Source organism: Mirounga angustirostris, unplaced genomic scaffold (genome assembly GCF_029215605.1).
Source record: "Mirounga angustirostris isolate CCGP_5_RB_7025 unplaced genomic scaffold, mMirAng1.0.hap1 SCAF_7, whole genome shotgun sequence".
Taxonomy (NCBI): domain Eukaryota; kingdom Metazoa; phylum Chordata; class Mammalia; order Carnivora; family Phocidae; genus Mirounga; species Mirounga angustirostris.
The window spans coordinates 26,345,496-26,365,150 of NW_026991715.1; the positions used below are offsets into that span (position 1 = coordinate 26,345,496).

At 35.2% G+C, this 19,655-nt stretch overlaps 1 protein-coding gene across 4 annotated transcripts in view; it reads right to left on the reverse strand.

Annotated features, from left to right (window-relative positions):
* Window positions 1-19,655, reverse strand: part of FNIP1 (folliculin interacting protein 1) — a 151,507-nt gene that overhangs the window by 28,975 nt on the left and 102,877 nt on the right. For all 4 annotated transcript variants that reach the window (XR_010412994.1, XM_045892155.3, XM_045892141.3 and 1 more), the window contains 3 exons: window positions 17,850-17,985; window positions 15,329-15,530; window positions 11,367-11,452 (listed from right to left, as the gene is read on the reverse strand). Coding sequence is in view for 3 of the 4 variants with exons in the window: in XM_045892155.3 (XP_045748111.1) it covers window positions 11,367-11,452; window positions 15,329-15,530; window positions 17,850-17,985 (424 nt within the window). In the remaining variant the exon portion in view is untranslated. The remainder of the gene's footprint in view (window positions 1-11,366; window positions 11,453-15,328; window positions 15,531-17,849; window positions 17,986-19,655) is intronic.

Genomic DNA, 19,655 nt, shown 5'->3' on the forward strand with positions numbered 1-19,655 from the left:
TAATAGCTTATCCATATACCCACTCAAAACAATACTTTATCAGCATCATTTTGTTGCCATGCTGAAACTCTTTAGTAAAATTCTGAAGGATGATGAGGACACTATATCTGCATACAGTATTTTACGACTCTCAACCTCCTGAAGCTTTTCCTTGAATCAGCACAAGAGAGCATTATTGCACAGTTATGATGTTTTCTGGCTGCTTTCTCTTGCATTTACTTAGACAATAGCTAGTCCCATGACTTGCACTTTCTCCTTAAAGCTTCATGGATATCTTTAAGATATCAATCATTTTCCTTCTACGTTAATATCTGTTCAGCCAAGTCCTATACACTCACTAGATTAAGAAACTCCTACAAAGTTGAGGCTTAAGAAACTAGCTGATCTCTTGGAAGATACAGAATGGTGCTGTACTTTCTATTCTCTAGAACAGTACTATATGATAGAACTTTTGGCAAAGATGGGAATGCTCTGTATCTATGATATCCAGGATGGCAGCCACTACCCATATATGGTTACTGAACATGAAATGTGGTCACTTTGATGAACTGAATTTTAAATTTTATTTAAGTATCCACATGTGGCTAATGGCTACAATATTAGAAAGTACAGCTCTAGAAAGTTCTCTGAGATCTTTGCAAGCTCTAATACCTACTTCAGCATAATTCTCTAACACCTAGAATCCAAAAAAAGAAAAGAATTCTCTTGCCTGTACAAGTTTTATTGAATCTTGACCCAGTATGAAGATGAGATAATATAATTAATAAAAGTGATAAACACAGGTCACATTATGAGTTCTTGGTCGGGCATGATATCATGGCTGAGAACTTTAAAAGAAATAAATAAATGGAAGGAGTTCAAGGTATTTTATAGAGAAAAATATGATTCAAATATCAACTAGGAATATGTGAAAATGCTAAATGCTAAACCCTATTAAGGATGTCCAGATAAGATGGAAAAGCAAACACCAGTGTTTATCTCCTTTCAGTTCTGATGTCTCAAATGAGTATCAGTTAAGAATTTGAAACTACTATAACAAATAAAAATGGAGAGTAATCTTATTTAAAACTCAAATTACAGATTTAATAAAATTGTGCAACCCAAAACATAAGAGAGGAATGTTAAGTGAAGGTAGATGAACATATGGGTTTATAGTGCTCAAAGAAGGGAATGTGTACATAAAGGAGCTAATCTGCTCCACTGAACAAGAAGAGGCTCAGGACTCACAAGTTTCTAGTAAAGTTGAGGGCAGGAGTTATATAGGACTATAAACTGGTAGATTAATTCAAGGTCTGTAAATGGTTGGTGACCTCTTTCTATAACCTATTTTCCCAAAGAACAACTATAGACAGAAGAACAGACGTAGCAACTGACTAGTCCAGAGAAGTAACACTGCCCAAACCCTTCCTGATATTTGAATCTTTCACAGTATATAAACATATACAGTAAATCTTGGGGCATTAAAATGTCATGGGAAGAAGGGACCACAATTAGGAGAAAAAATGTGTTAAATATGCCCCTTCAGGAACTGATAATGAAAACAGGTTGAGAAACACCGCCCTAAAGTGAAGTTCTCCAGTTTGTACCTAATTATGCACAGAACTCCCAACCCATATTTTAGTACTTTGCTCTTAACTATGGACAGGCAACCACAATATTGATACAGAGGGAAAGCCTCCAAGGACAGAGGGACACAAACAGAAAAACGGAAACACACACACACTCACAGAAAAGGACTCCAGAGAAAATAGTAAATAATACATTCAGAAAAAGGGAAACATGAAAGAGATATAAAAGATCAGTCAAGGAATGCCAATTACTAACAACAACAAAAAAATTCAAACAGAGGAAAATAGATAAAGAAAGTAGAAAATTTACCAGAACTGAAAGACAAGCTAGTGCTAGAGCTATAGTGAAGCTAAATGACCAATGGGCAGGTATAAAGTCATGGCAGGAAATAAATATGCTCCAAAACGGATAAATCAGGAAATAGCTGCATTAAGTATACTGCTTAATAATGTGGAGGTAAATAACAAAAGAAATAGGTAAGAGTTAAAAACAATGTTCTTGGGAAGTAAGAATGGCAATACTCGGAGAGATAGGCTAGAGTTCATTTCTTTTTCATTATTAGATTTCTGGGCATGTTTTGTTTGTTTCTTAACCATGTAAATATACTTTCTGATTACAAGAAACACTGTATACATGAATGAATGAGATGATCAATTCGTTTTCCATGAGTTTCTTAAGCATATTTGTAACTACTACAAGTCCATGTGTCATAGGTCAGAGCCAGTTTACTAACATTAGTATAGTGGTCCAGTGAGGACATTAGCTTTAGAATTTGGTGTTTAAGGCTATGTACTATGACCTCAGAGTGTATCAAATGCAAAGAAGGCAAAGAAATTAATTATGCAATAGTGCTTCTCATTATATACAACTCTGTGTTGTCATCAGCAATCTAGAACTAATAGGGTTTTCTTCTCCCCTAATGATTATTCCCTAATTTTCAATGGTAAGCAAGAATTTTTAGTCATCTGACCCTTTATTTTTCCTGATTGACCCTAAAGAATAAAAGACTCCTTTAGTTGGAAGGGAACTGTGGACCTGATTTAGTTTTCTTTGATATGCACAAAGTCTGAGTGAGAATCCAAGAACCACATCTTTGCCAAATGGCTCCTAACTAAACATGCTCTTCCTGTTTTTCTAGGTTTCATGGCTTCTGCATGCATGTGAATCATTTCCTTCCTCTTCTCAACTACCCCAGAATCATTAATCATCTGGTCTCAGATAATCACATACTTTAAAAATTATCTAACTGCTAATTTTTAATAATTTTAAAATTAAGTATGATGGATTCACATTATTTGCAGTAATGTTCTATAAAGCTGATGCAAACAATGAATTAGTGAACAATGAATCACTGTTCCTAGGGAAAATACATGGTTAGGTTCCTGTGAATCTCTCATCAACATTTTTGTCAGCCCTTCAATACATAACCTTGTTTTATGTGGGTTTCTGTTTAAAGACACCTTATTTAATATACTACTGATTCATTAACACTGAATTCACAGCCAATAGCACTATGACTCATGCCTGAATGAAGCTTACATGAATTCTCTCTACAAGGCATAGCATAGTTTTCTTGCACTTTGGAACATCAGATAGCATTTCAGCAATACACTTGGGGGTGATTTTTAATAGCAAAATCACTAACAAAAAGTGCAAAATGCCAAAAGACTGCCACTAAATACATGTCAAAAGGACACTTGTTTATAGAATGAGTGCTGAAACAAGAAGGCAGAGCACTGTCTTGTTCAACCTCATCTAGGAATGTATCAGGCTACTCAAATTTTTCACTGCTCTGCACATGTTACAAATGATCATAAAAGCACTGTGAGTATATTTTGAGGCTATAAATTTCAGCAAGTAGATGAATTCGCACATACACAATCTGTATATAATGAGGATCAAATGGATATATTTAAGTACTTCTATTGAGAGACCTTTTAATAAAAATTATAAGAGTTTATAAGTATTTTTTTAGTTTTATTTATTTATTTGAGGGGGGGCAGAGGGAGAGGGAGAAGCAGACTCCCTGCTGAGGGTGGAGCCTGACCCAGGGCTCAATCCCAGGACCCTGAGATCAAACCCTGAGGTGAAGTCAGACACTTAACCCACTGAGCCACCCAGGTACCTAAAAAAGTATTTTTAGGATTTTTTAAGAATGCTTAACTGACTTACATAGACTTTCATATTTGTACAGTGACTGAAGTAAAATAAACTAATACAAAAGGAAAGGTACACAATCATACATTTGCAATGATTTTACAACTCATACATATTGTAAATTCTAGGCAATATTAAAATTCTAAAGCTAGGCCATATAGATTACCTAATAACATACCAATTAACTCACAGGTATTCTACTAGGAATGAATTTTCTGACAATATTTACTATTCTGGTAACCTCAGCTGGATCTATAACGACAGTTTCTTCAGACCTCAAATAGAGACTCCTGGCCTTTTTCCACAAAGCTTGTGATTGCAGAGAAGAAACTATCAACCCAATAATGTAAAAGTAACAGTTCCAAGTGCATGGGCAAAGATTCACTGCTTTATAACACTGCAAAATGTGAAACTCAAAAAGAATATTGCAGGATTCTTTTAGGCGTATAGGCAAAAAGAACTGTTCAAACATATATTTGTAATAATTCCAGTCTAAAGTCAACTGAACAATTTGAATAAAATAAAAAATTTTTTAAATTATTAACAAAATACCCGATCATTCATAGCACATTTCTTTTAAAGTTATATTATCCACTTGAGGAAAAGCAAAACTCTTAAGAATCTTTGGTTGAACTTCCAAGCACACTACAGATTAAATTTAGAAATTGAAAAGATCAAAACTTTTCATACTTCTCAAAAACCACTTATATCCATGACAAAGGCGTATTTTATAGGTTTCTCAAAGAGAAATCACTGTAGAATTCTTTTTCTGAGTCATGCAATTAAAGTAAAATTTCCTAGCTATGTAAATACAGATGAACTGGGCTACAAGGGAAGGTATGAAGAGCAAAGCTGTCATAAACCATGAGAAATACATAAATAACCATTGTACCCAGTTATAATAATGTTTTAACTTACTATGGTATTAGGTGCATCATGTCTTGGTTTCAATAAAACATAAGAACTTCTCCCATTGCATACAATCTCTCTCAATTTCTAAGCCCAGAAACTCATTATTTCAAAGTAAAATTATTCTCAAATGCTAACTCTGACATCCTCTCTCAGGGCTGGACAGCCACAACTGTACAATGCAGGATACCTAGCATTGTAGCAGTACAGGTTTGGTAATTTTTCTCCTTGAAAACAGTTTAAGCTAGTAATTCCCAAACAGACTGTGAAGTAAAAATGCTAGGCTCTAGACCTACTGATCTGAACTCTAGGAGTTTGGGGAACAGTTTTCGTTATGTTTGCCTAGTTATTAGCTCAGCACTATATTTTTCTTTTTGTGGTATTTAATGTAATTTAACTTCCAAACAAAATCAATTTGAGTTTTAACTAAATGGAAGTTTTGCAATTCTATTTCAATTCAGTGTGTTCTTACATAAAAATATTGATTAAAAAATATCTGAACTTCCAATTCCAGCCGACATGTAAAGAGCCTGGAAGTCATCACTTTAATCCTCAAAAGAAAAAGGCTGAACAAATTGAAAATCAATGACTTTTCTTAGCTACATCACAGAACTGAGGTCAGAGGATAAATCATCACCCCGAAAACTAAACAAGAATCATAGCTAAGACCACCTTTCCTGAAGCAGATGCTTCTACGGCCAATAATTGGTAGGAATACTTAAACAGTGACTGACTAAATGGTGTCACAATGAATATGAACTACCACGGAATGATTAAAAAACTCCTTGGGTACCAGTCTTAGGGATACTGCCACACTTTCAGGGAGTACCATCAGATTTCCATGATGAGGATCAAAGAAACATCCTTCTGTGTTTCAGAGAGGGAGGAAGTGTAACAATTTTTAAGTGCACCTAGGCATTCTCCAAAACAAACATCTGCCCTCCAAGAGTCCAACTATACCAGCCGTATCTGACCTAAGAAATAGGCAATTAGACAACTTCAGTTGCTACTAGCCTTCCTCACTCATCTATGAGGAGCAAAAAAAGACTAAGAAACACTTCTGAAGGTCAAAACCCAGGAATTCAAGCTCACTAAAAAGAACTAAGATTTAGTCACAAGATTATAGAACACTTCCTCCCCCATTCCCAACACCTCACCACCAGACCATTTCAACAAAAAACTGCTAAAAGACAATAAAACACAGTCTGAAGAGACAAAGCATCAGAATCAAACTCAGATGTAAGACACAGATTTGTTATTATCAGATAGGGAAATGAAAATAACTATGATTGTTATGTAAATGGCTCTAATGAAAAAGTAGATAACATGTAAAACCATATAAGCAATGTGAGCAAAGAGATGGAAACTCTCAGAAAGACTCAAAAGAGAGAATGCTGGAAATCAAAAATACTGTAAAAGGAATGAAATATGTCCTTCATGGGCTCATCAGCAGACAGAACACAGCTGAGGGAATAATCAGTGAGCTCAAAGATAGATCAGTGGGAATTTCCCAAATAAAAAAGCAAAGAGAATAAAGGATGAAAAAAATTGGAAAAGAATATCAAAGAACTGTGGGAAAATTACAATTTCCCATATTTATAATGGAAATACCAAATGAGTAACAGAGGAAAGAAACAGATGAAGTATATGATAATGGCTGAAAATTTTGAACAATTAATAACAGCAAACAAACCAAAGATACAAGAAGCCTATAAGGTACCAACCAAGATAAATACCAAAAAATCTACAACTACACACATCATATTCACACCAGAACAGAAAACAAGAGACAAAAAGAAAATCTGAAGCCAGAACACAAAAAACACCTTAACTATACAGGAATAATAATAAAAATCACATCAGATTTCTTTTCAGACATCATGCAAGCCAAACAGAGCGGAGGGAAATATTAAAGCACCATCAATCAAATTGGATCGGACATTCACAGAATACTTCATCCAAGAACAGAATATGCATTCTTCTCAAGTGTACATGAACATTCACCAAAATAAACCACATTCTAGGCCATGAACACACCTTAACAAATTTAAAAGAAATCTGCAGAAATCATACAGTATATGCTTTTAGACCACAATGGAATTAAACTAGAAATCAGTAAGAGAAAGACAGGTGGAAAACCCCAAAATGCTTTGCGATTTAACAACACATTTCTAAACGGCACATGGGTCAAAGAAAAAAATCGCAAGAGAAATTAAAATATTTTGAACTACAGGGCACCTGGGTGGCTCAGTGGGTCGAGCCTCCGCCTTCGGCTCAGGTCATGATCTCGGGGTCCTGAGATCGAGCCCCACATCGGGCTCCCTGCTCGGCGGGAAGCCTGCTTCTCCCTCTCCCACTCCCCCTGCTTGTGTTCCCTCTCTCCGTCAAATAAATAAATAAAATCTTTAAAAAAATAAAATAAAAAATAAAATATTTTGAAAAGAAAATCAATTTAACAAAATTCGTGGTATGTAACAAAAGCAGTGCATAAAGGAAAATCTATAGCATTGAATGCATATATCAAAGAAGAAGAAACATCTGAAAGCAATAATCTCAGCTTTAATTTTGGGAAACTAGAGAAAGATGAGCAACACAAAACTAAAGCAAGTAGAAGAAAAAAATATTAAAAATTAGATCAGGAATCACTGAAATTGAAAACAGAACACCAGAATACCAACGGATTAAAAGTCAAAAAAATTAAACTTAGTTCTTTGAAAAGATAAATAAAAGTGATAAACTTCTACATAACATAACCAAGAAAAAAAGAGAAATGACACAAATTATTGATACAAGAAATGAAAGATGGGTCATCACTACTAATTGATGAACAATTATAGGATAATTAAGCAAAAATGCACTCTACGCCCACCAATTTATTGACTGGAATGGACCCTGAGAGACCTAGAAGTACCAAAAATTATGTAAGATAGAGATAACCTGAAGAGTCCTATACTGATTAAAGAAATTAAATCAGTAATCAGTAACTCTCACCAAACTAGGAATAAAGAAGACTTTTTTTTTTAAGACTTTATTTATTTACTTTAGGGAGAGAGACCACAGAGCAAGAGGGAGAAGCAGACCCCTGCTGAGCAGGGAGCCTGACACCTGGCTCAATCCCAATATCCTGGGATCGAGACCCAGGCCAAAGGCAAATGCTTAACTAACTGAGCCAGCCACCCAGGTGCCCTAAAGGAAACTTCTTTAACTTGATAAAGATTATCTGCAACAAGTTACAATTAACACCATGGTTAATTGTGAGGAACTTGAAGCTTTCCCACTAAAATATGGTACAAGGGAAGGCGCCTGGGTGGCTCAGTTGGTTGAAAGCTGTACTCTTGATTTCAGCTCAGGTCACAGTCTCAGGGTTGTGAGATCAGCCCCATGTTGGTAGGCTCTGTGCTGGGCATAGAGACTACTTAAGATTATCTCCCTCCCTCTGTACCCCCTGCCCCCGCCCCGGACTGCTCATGCACTATTAAAAAAGAAAAAAACAACACCCAAAACCCTGCGGAATTAATAAGTGATTACAGCAAGGTCACAGCTAAGGTTACTAAAAACGTCAGGGACAACGTGGATGGACCTAGAGAGTGTTATGCTAAGTGAAACAAATCAGAAAAATACAAATATTACATGATTTCACTTATAGGTAGAATCTAAAAAACAAAATAAATGAACAAACAGAAACAAACTCATAAACAGAGAATAAGCTGGTGGTTGCCACAGGGGATGGTGTGGGGAGATGGGTGAAATAGGTGAAGGGATTAAGAAGTGCCAATTTAAAGTTATAAAATAAAAAAGTCACAAAGATGAAAAGTATAGCATAGGAGTATAGCCAATAATATTGTTAATAACACTGATGGTGACTACACTTACCATGATGAACAGTGAGTAATGTGTAGAACTGTCAAATCATCATGTTGTACACATGAAACTAATAGAACACTGTATGTCAACTATACTTCAAAAAAATATACACATATATACAAAAGTTCATTGCTTTCTTATATGCCAGCAATGAACAGCTGAAATTTGAAATTATAAACGCAATATCATTTATGCTAACATCAAAAAACATATTTAGGTATTAATATTAGGTATTAATATTTAGGTATTTAGGAAATATTTGGGTATTAATCTTTATTTAGGTATTAGGTCTTATTTAGGTATTAATCTTTAAATATTTAGGTATTTAGGTATTAATCTTTAAAAATGTACAAGATCTGGGGTGCCTGTTTGGCTCAGTCGGTTAAGCGTCCAATTCTTGATTTTGGCTCGGGTCATGAGATCAAGCCCTGTGTCAGGCTAGGCACTGGGCGTGGAGCCTGCTTAAGATTCTCTCTTTTCCTCTGCCCCTCTCCCCTACCCACCAAAAGTACAAGATCTATAGGAAAAAACACATTAAAAACTCTGATTTAAGGAATCAAAGAATATCTAAATAAATGGAGAGACATTCCATCTTCATGGATAGGAAGACTCACTATTGCTAAAATGCCAAATTTTCCCAGTATGATCTAGATATTCAATACAATCTCAATCAAAATCACAGCAAGTTATTTTGCGGATATCAACAAACTGATTTTAAAGTTTATATGAAGAGGCAAAAGACCCAGAATAACCAAAATAACATTGAAGGGGAAGAACAAAGTGGAGGGCTCATATTACCTAACTTTAAGAATTACTATAGGGGGGCACCTGGGTGGCTCAGATGGTTAAGCGTCTGCCTTAGGCTCAGGTCAAGATCCTGGGGTCCTGGGATCGAGTCCCGCATCGGGCTCCCTGCTAGGCGGGGAGCCTGCTTCTCTCCCTCTGCCTCTGCCTCTCTCTCTGACTTTCATGAATAAAAAAAAAAAAAAAAAGAATTACTATAGGGGTGTGCCTGGGCAGCGCAAACGGTTTAGTGTCTGACTCTTGATTTCTGCTCAGGTCATGATCTCAGGGTGGTGAGACAGAACCCATGTCCAGCTTGGGGCTCAGCGCAGAGTCTGCTTGAGATTCTCTCAATCCCTCTCCCTCTGCCCCTCCCCATGATTGTGTGTGCATGCAAAGCACATGCGCACTCTCTCTTTAAAATAAATAAATAAATAAATCTTTTTTAAAAATTGTTCTAAATTCCATCTAGAAATGCTGAGGGAATATATTTTTATTTTCCATATACTTCATCTACAAAAAACATTCATTATAATGTTTTAATTATAAACAGCACCTGAAATGTAGCAATCTGAATTCTTAAGGTATAGGTATGAACAAATAAAATTATGAATAATTCTACATATAATTCATAAGGAGGAAAGATGCCAATGAACTAAAGAAACACATTGATTAAAAATATTATATTACTGAATTAGTGTTCACTGTATATAGTTTTCAGTGTTCCAAGATGAAAAAGTTCTAGAGTTTTGTTATACATACTTAACATTATTGAACTATACACTTAAAAATGGTTAAGACATCAAATTTAATGTTATGTGGTTTTTTAAAACTTTTATAAAAAAGTTTTAATACTTTATTACAGTATTTGTTAGCATGCTTCATTCAATAACTTAGGAAAGGCCTGAAGTTAATATGCTAAAACATAAAAATAGTAGAAACATCAGCTTCCATATAATTTTCATTTGTGCAAATTATTTCCTTCAAAGACAAAAAAAAGAAAGAATAGAGGTTGAAATTGATTTGTTTTTCTTCACATTTCCTTCCCCTCATTACTGAACAAAAATGGAAGATTTTTAAGCTTACTTTTAATGCCTTTTATCCTAAAAATTACAGTAAATAAAAGATGAATGACTAGTAAATTTTATCCTTCTCAATAACTGCGTCTAGTGGATGGTTATTACACGATAGCCATAAAGTAAACTTCTTCCATTTAAGTAAGTTAAAAACATGATAAAACACTCCATATTGGCTAGGTTATTTTTACCATGCAATTTCCACTTAATGCTTTTCTATAACCCAATTTCAAAAATTATACAGAACACTGTTGAGGCAATGAAGTCTCTGCTTCTGAGAGAAGTTAAAAAAAAAAGACACCAGATTTATTTTCACGGTGGTTTATTCTAGCACAGTATAAGAAAAATGAAAAATAAAAAAGAAGCAAAGTTGAAAACAAACATAGGTTTTCCCTTACTGTCAAATTTACTAAATACACCACTCATTAGTCATCTCCATTAACAAAAGATGTGTGTATGTTGGTGTGTGTGTGAGTGTCTGGATGTGTATGACATGCCTAAAGTTTCACCATAATAATCCTGAAATAGCACAAGCTAAAACAGGCTCTCACTTCAAAATGTAATAGTCCATTTAAATCAACAATCTAGAAGATCCCTGTTCCAATATGGGACCAGAGAGTCGTTAATGAACAAATACAGAGCCAGTTTTCCTAAAAATGAGATACATAAACTACTGGTAATAATAAACCTTAAGTGGTACACTTAACCCAGGAGAGAGGACAAAGCATGTTTCTGGGGAACAAGGGTCTCCTCTAATCATATTTGCTTCTATAATGGTTTGGTACTAAAAACCATACCACTGATGAATCTCAAATGTGCTTGAATCCCTAGAACATTTGATATTTAATAACAGAAGCCAGTGGCCTAGTGAATTATACCCTCTTTGGTCCATGAGACCAAGAAATTTAAAGAATTAAATTTTATTAGAATAAGCTAAAGAAAATAAATAAATCTTCCTGTGTACACTGCTAGACAACTCTAAATTATGAAAAGCTGGAGAATATGTACCTGAATTCATTTAGGGCATCAACTATTCGATTATATGCCAAACTCCTCTGACTGGCATCCGCTGATCTCCGGCTCATTTTCATAGCCTTGGAAGCAATCAAATAGTTAATTCTTACACTGATCACAGGCAAACAATGGGAGGAAAAAAAAGTGAAAGACAAAATCACTTATTTCCACAACACTCTACCATCACGTAAAGAAGGCACATACATTTATAGTGGCTTTCTTTTTTGCATCTTTGATCATTAACAATTAAAATAAAATTCAAAATTTTCAAATGTTAAATCTCTTATTGTACCTGTCAAATGGCAGAATATCAACACACACACAAAAAAACTGATGTTGACATAAAACTACTTTTTTTTTTTTACTACAGAGCAAGATACAACGATACCTCAGTAACAAAAGCTCATGGCTTCCTCTAGTATTTTCACAGATAATGGCTTGTTAAGTAAACATTTTTAAAAATCTAAAACATCAGGATTCTACTGAAAGATATCTCAAGTTATTAATAATATTTGCTCTCTTAAAAACATATTTAGCCAAGGTTGAGAGGCCTTGCTTTAGGTGGACAAAAAGTGGATCACGATTAGGATATGAATGTCAAAAAGAACTATGTAATTGTTTAGACATTTTAAAGAGAATGGATTTCTGCATTATTTAGGTAATCAAAAATCAATTTAAAAAAATTTAAACATATATTTCAGAGGTCAGACTACTTTAAGACCAGAAATCATGTTCATGTACACCCAAAAGCTTCAGAAGGTAAAAGTGAAACTTTGTTTTTACAAACTGTTGAGATTCCCATTTTTTTTTAAAAAAAAAGTGAATATTCTTTAGCTAGAATTGAACACTATTCTCAACTTTACCAGCAGTAAAAATTTTAAATTACAGTATAGATCTCAAAAGCACAAACTTCAAAATAGTTCCCAAGGTACCCAGAAACAAAATCCATATATTTTCATTTAAAAAAACAAAACAAAACAATAAGTGATACTGTCAAAACTGGCCCTAAAAGAAAACTTCTTTGGATGGTCCAGTGTTTACTATATTCTATCGATAATTAACAGCTATAGAACTTTTAAAATTAAGTTCTGTTTATTTATATAAAGGTATTCATTCATTAAGCTTTATCTTTCAGCTATAATAAGAAATGAGATGTTAAACTTGTTGAACAAATATCGAAACAACTGTAAGGTACTGCAATGTACGCTTTCAGATTATAAAATGGTCAAAGCATTAAAACATTTAAAAAGTAATCTTTAATGAGTTCTATATTGCCTGAATATTTCAAGTTTTATGCAAAACTTGAACCAATTCTCCCAGTAACTCAAAACGTCAGTTCAGCCGCAGCTAAATATTGTGTATTCACTTTGGCAACATCAGATTTTTTACAAAAAGGGACAGCCGCCAACTGAAGAAAATGTCACCAAGGTCTAACTTCTGAAAGCCTAAGTGAAAATGGCCTTTACTCATTTGTTCAAATAAAGATGTATTGCTAATGATCTATTTGTCTTTTGGCGGATTTAATGTGAATAACAAACATCAATGTATTCTCTAGAGGCAGATGAGCCTCAGTCACTGCTGGGCTACTGAAATGCATCCTCTGCTTTCTAGGCCTTTCTAACTGGTCTTGTCTTCCTCTCTATAGCCTCTTATTCTACGCTCTTAAAAAACATACTGCTAAATGAATCTTCCTAAAGCACAATTTGGAGACAGCTTTAGTAACAAAGTCAAAACTTCTGGCTAGCATTCTAGATTCTTTGTGGTCTGGCTCCCATTAATTCTGCCAGCCATACCATCCACTACCCTTCTTCTATCCTTTCCCTTCCACATACTGTCAATGGGATTAAGAATTTAGTTATACCCACTGATTCATTACTTTAACTTCCTGGGAATCTCTTCTTAAAAATAATATGGAAACTTCACCACGATGTTAATTACAGTGTAGCTATAATTGTGAAAAAGTAGAAATGACCTAATAGAAAAACTATTACTTAACTTGAGGAAATCCTCTCAAATATATTTAAGAACACTTTACAATGACACGAGAAGTGTATATGTTACAATGATGAGTTTTTAAAAATAGGCCACATCATTAAATATGGACACAAAACAATCCCAATGAAGTTATAAAAAACAATATACATAGAAAAGGCCTGGGAAGGCTTTCAGCAAAATGTTACAGAGTTATTTTGGGTGGCAATTTTCTTGCTATTTAGCTACATCCAATTTTCAAAGCTTTATGTTTAAAAAATCCTACATATCCTTTAAGATGCAGTCCAGATGAAACATCTTCTCAATACGAAGTCATTTCCTATGAACAACTTTGCTTGTCTTTCTTTTTTATTCTTACGTCCTATCTTGTATTCACCATCTTCTTACTTGTATATAAATTTATTATATACACTATCAGCAGCATGAGACACAACTAATCACTCCTACCTTCTTAAAACATTCCATTCATTTGGCTCCCCTCAAAAAAGTATTCTATCTTGTTTTTCCTATTACTTGAATGGCCAATCACACTTCCTTCTGTGGTTCTTTCTCAACTCTTCAAATTTTAACTGAAATACTCCACAAATCAAGCCTAGGATCTCCTCTCCTTTCTTCTATCCCTCAGTTTCATGGCTTTAAATACCATCAATACATTGTTGACTAGCTAGCCTGGACCTTTCCCCTAAACTCTAGACTCATATAACCACTTAGATGTCCAAGAGGCATTTCAAACACCTGACTTTCCTCCACCCAACCTGTCCCATTTTAGTACTGGCAACTCCATCCTTCTTACTGCTCAAGTGAAAAATCTCAAGCCAACCTGTACTGTTCTCTTTCTCGTATACCCCAATTCAGTTCATCAACTAGTCTCATTAGCTCTATTTTTAAAACGTATCCAGAATCCAACCACTGCTCATCAATTCTAACTAAATTGGTTTGAGTATCCACCATCTCTCAATGGATCACTGCAACAGCCTCCTAATTGGTTCCCACAGCATCCACCTTTGCCTCTAGAAATCTATTCTTCACAAGCAATAAGAGTGATCCTCATAAATAATGTCATTCCTCTGCGTGAAACTCTCCAATGATTTCCTGTCTTTCTTAAGGGTAAATGCCAGTGCTCTTACAATGGTATCCCAGAAGTCCCTACATAATCTGAAGTTTCTTCTAAACCAGCCACTTTGGCCTCCTTACTTTGCTCAAACATCACAGTCCTTTGCCCTGCCTGGAAAATTCTTCCCTCAGATAATTGTACCTCACTTCTTCCATATCTCTGGATCAAATGTCATTTTATCAGGAGCCTTCATGACCAGCCAACAAAAATTAGAAGAACTCATCCAGCATTCCTTATAAACCTGTTTTATTTTTCTCCACAGCATTTATTATCATCAAAAATCATATATTTGGGGCACCTGGATGGCTTAATTGGTTAAGTGTCTGACTCTTGATTTTGGCTCAGGTCATGATCTCAGGGTCATGAGATAGAGCCCTGCATCGGGCTCTGCACTGGGCATGGAGCCTGCTTAAGATTCTCTCTCTCCCTCCTCCTCTGCCCTTCTCCCTGCTTGTACATGCATGCTCTCTCTCTCAAAAAAAAAAAAAAAAAAATTTATAATAATAATAAAATTTAAAAAAACATATATATTCATTTGTTTGTTTGCTGTCTCATGAGGTCCAGAGTGTTGCTTTTTTCCCATATTATCTTCAGTTGCTAGTGCTTGCCACATTACAGGCCCTCAGACATTTATTGAATGAACAGATGAATGACTTTATAACATTTATTAAGTAGTAAGCTCCTTGAAAAGAGTTGAAGTCTATTTTGCATCTCCAGAGCACTTTGTAGGGTACTTGCACTGTGGCTGTTAATTTTTCTGCCAAGTGAATAAACATAATACTAAACTAGAAAAATAAGATTCAGAGGAAAATAAAGGACATAAACAAACCAACAATATGACTGTGCTCACCTGTTCTATTGCACTCTTTAGTTTGTTCATGTGGCTTTCAAAGAGAGGAAAATGTGAAAAAAAGAACTCATTAAATTTGTTATTTTCATCTTCATCTTTGGATAATGAAAAGATTACCCCAATTGCAATCTTCTTTTTCCTCACAATTCCTGGGTTAGGGCCACAGCTTTCATCTGATAGATTAAAGCTTTCTTCTATAGACCTTAAAAATAAATGTTTTTTTAAATTAAAAAATACAAAAATAATTAAATTCACAATATAATTCCTTGCTAATTAAATGTAGACTAAAGATCTTTTTCTGTTTTATCAAGTAAATCTAAAAATGCATATCAACTGTTATCTCTTTAAGAAATCTACTGGCTATTCCTTCATGCTCACTTTTTTATAGGAAATTTTAACAGACAGTCACATTGGGAACATTTTTGTTCAATTAGAAGTCACTAAAAAAGGAGATAACCTCCAAATCATAACCAATCTAAAAAGGCCTGAATTTTTAGGTTTATAGATGAGTCTGATATAATTCACTGTTCTGTGATCTACTTGTGTTTCTCCTTTTGATTCCAGAAATAAAATTTAAAAAATCAAGGACTAAAGGGAATAAGTAAAAGGGGAAACAAGAAGCTGCATTATCTATAGTTGCTTAACATACACTTAAAAAAAGATCTTTCAAGAATGATTAAACTTGCATAATTACAAACATGAAAAACTGAAATATCAAAACATGCAGTACATTAATCAAACACCTAAACAGAAGAGTTAAAACTATAAAACTTTTAGAAAAAAATAGGGTAGGGGCGCCTGGGTGGCTCAGTCGGTTGAGCGACTGCCTTCGGCTCAGGTCATGATCCTGGAGTCCCGGGATCGAGTCCCAAGTTGGGCTCCCGGCTCGGCGGGGAGTCCGCTTCTCCCTCTGACCCTTCCCCCTCTCATGCTGTTTCTCTCTCGCTCGCTCTCTAATAAATAAATAAAATCTTAAAAAAAGAAAAAAATAGGGTAAAAGTTTTATGATACTGAATTTGGCAACGACTTCCTGGATATGACACCCAAAAGTACAGATACCAAAAGAAAAAAAGAGATAAACTGGACTACATAAAATTAAAAACCGCTGTGTATCAAAGGACACTGTCAACAGAATAAACAGACTACCCATGGAATGGGAAAAAATACTGCCAAGCATATGTCTGATAAAGGATTAGTATCTAGAATATATAAGGAACTCCTATACCTCAACAACAAAAAAAACAAACAACCTAAATAAAAAATGGGCACAACACTTGTACAGACATTTCTCCAAAAGACAGACACATGGCCAAAAAGCACACACACAAAAAATACTCAATATCACTAGCCATTAGTGAAATGCAAATCAAAACCACAACGAGATACCACTTCACACCCACTAGGATGGCTATTATCCAAAAAACAAAAAATGACTATTGGAAAGAATGTGGGGAAATTAGAATTCTTGTGCATTTGTGGTAAGAATGTAAAAATGGAACAGCCACTGTAGAAAACAGTATGGAATTTCTTCAAAAATTTAACCATAGAATTACCCTATCACCCAGCAATTCCACTTCTGGGTATATACCCAAAAAGAATGAAAGGAGGGACTCAAAGAGGGTATTTGTATACCCATGTTCATATCAGCATTATTTGCAAAAGCCAAAAGATGGAAGCAATCCAATTAGCAATAATCGCACCTTGGATAAGCTCCATTGGCTACTCTGCTGTCACTGTGCAAAGCTAGGTGGAAGCAAACCAAATGTCCATCAACAGATAAGTGGATAAATAAAATGTGATACATACATACAATGGAATATTAATCAGCCCTAAAAAGGGATAAAATCCTGATACATGCAACAACATGGATGAACCTTGAAGACATGCTAAGTGAAATAAGCTACACATAAAAGGACAAATATTGTATGATTCTACTTATATGAGGTTTCTAAAGTATTTCTCAAATTCAGAGAGACAAAAAATAATTTTTTGAATGGTAGATGCCAGGAGCCAAGGGTGGGGAGGAATGGGGAGTTACTGTTTAATGCATACAGCTTCAGTCTGGGGAAATAAAAAAGTTCTGGACATGCACAGCGACGATGGTTGCACAACAGTGTGAAGTTACTTATAAGGTCACTGAACTATACACTCATACCGGTTAAAACTACCAATAATTTTTAAAATGTAATACATTTAAAAAGTTTCAAGACTTAAAATACACAAAATATAAGCCCAGGCTCTAAAAAAAAAAAAACCATTCAGAATTGTGTTTAAGGAACTATTCAGGGCACCTGGGTGGCTCGGTTGGGTGACTGCCTTCAGCTCAGGTCATAATACTGGAGTCCCAGGATCGAGTCCCAAGTTGGGCTCCCTGCTCAGCGGGGAGTCTGCTTCTCCCTCTGACACTCCCCCCCATGCTCTCTCTCTCTCTCTTTCTCATTCTTTCTCTCAAATAAATAAAATCTTAAAAAAAAAATAAGGACCTATTCAATTTTATTATAAAGTAAAGGTTCCAACTTACCATCTAGGAAATACCCCATTCTCCAAACTTGTTGTTTGGCTGCGTCGCCAACGTCGCTGGTAACTGCTGGCACAACTTCGGGTAAGTGAGGAGTTTGGAGAGGGAAATGGTGTAATAAGCAAGCTGCTGAGAGATGCTGACAAGTCAAAATAAAAACAAGTATAACGTAAGCATTTAAAAATACGTCAATAATAACTAATCTTTTTTTTAAGATTTTATTTATTTGAGAGAGAGAGATAGCAAGAGAGAGTACAAGCAGGGAGAGGGAAAAAGAGATAGGAGGAAGCAGGCTTTCCGCTGAGCAGGAAGCATGACATGGGGCTCAATCTCAGAACCCTGGGATCGTGACCTGAGCCGAAGGCAGAAGCTTAACCAACTGAGCCACCCAGAGGCCCCAAGATAAATTTCTTTTTAACAAATTTAACAGTAGTGACTCAAATTTTTCATTTTGCTTCATGAGCTTCTAAACTTTCCATTTAAAAAAATAACGTCATTGTTGAAGTCCCAGAGGAGAAAAATCATATACTAATAGTGCATTGGCAAGAGACTCTGAGACATTCCCCTTTTTATATTATTACTCCCACCCCTACTTCAGAAGAAAGGGCTAATTTAAAACAAGCATTATCTCTTTGGCCATGAGACTGTCCCCTAGCTTAGCTGAACACTTAGTCCTTAAATTAAAAGAAGTATGATGTGATTCAGGTTTTTAAAATTTAAATTCTAGTTAGTTAACAGAGTATAATATTAGTTTCAGGTGTACAATATAGTGATTCAGCAGTTCCACACAACATACCTTGCTCATCACAACAAGTGCATGCCTTAATTCCCACCCCCTATTTAACCCATCCCCCCACCCACCTCCCTTCTGGTAACCATCAGTTCTCTGTAGTTAAGAGTCTGTTTCTTGTTTTGCTTCTCTCTCATTTTTCCCCCTTGCTCATTTGTTTCTTAGATTCCACATATGAATGAAAGCAAATGTATTTGTCTTTCTCTCACTGACTTTTTTCACTTAGCTCAATACTCTGTAGCTCCATCTATATTGTTGTAAATGGAAGAGTTTATTCTTTTTTATGGCTTAGTAATATTCCACTGTATAAATTAACCAAATCTTCTTTATTCTACTCATCAGTTGATGGATACTCCATCATCTGTTTCCATAACTTGGCTACTGTAGATAATGCTGCTATAAACATGCATTGTAAACTGTATAAATGTGCATTAATTCTCTGAATTAATATTTTTATAGTACAATTGCTGGATTGCTGTGATTCATTTTAATGAAGCAGCTAGATTTTAAGAACAAAAGCTGTATTTGAAAATTAGTGTTTAGGGCGCCTGGGTGGCTCAGTTGGTTAAGCGACTGCTTTCGGCTCAGGTCATGATCCTGGAGTCCCTGGATCGAGTCCCGCATCGGGCTCCCTGCTCGGCGGGGAGCCTGCTTCTCCCTCTGACCCTACCCCCTCTCATGTGCTCTATCTCTCTCATTCTCTCTGTCTCAAACAAATAAATAAAATCTTAAAAAAAAAAAAAAGAAAATTAGTGTTTGAATGTCATTTGAAGATGTTATTTAAAAGCACATCATCTTATCCCTGTCACAATGGCTAGAATCAAATAAACAAGAAATAACAAGTGTTGACAAGGATATGAAGAGAAAGGACCCTCATGCACTGTTGGTGGAAATGCAAACTGGTACAGCCACTATGGAAAACAGTATGGAGGTTCCTCAAAAAACTAAAAAGCGAAATACCATATGATTCAGTAATTCCACTACTGGGTGTTTACCCAAAGAAAACAAAAACACTAATC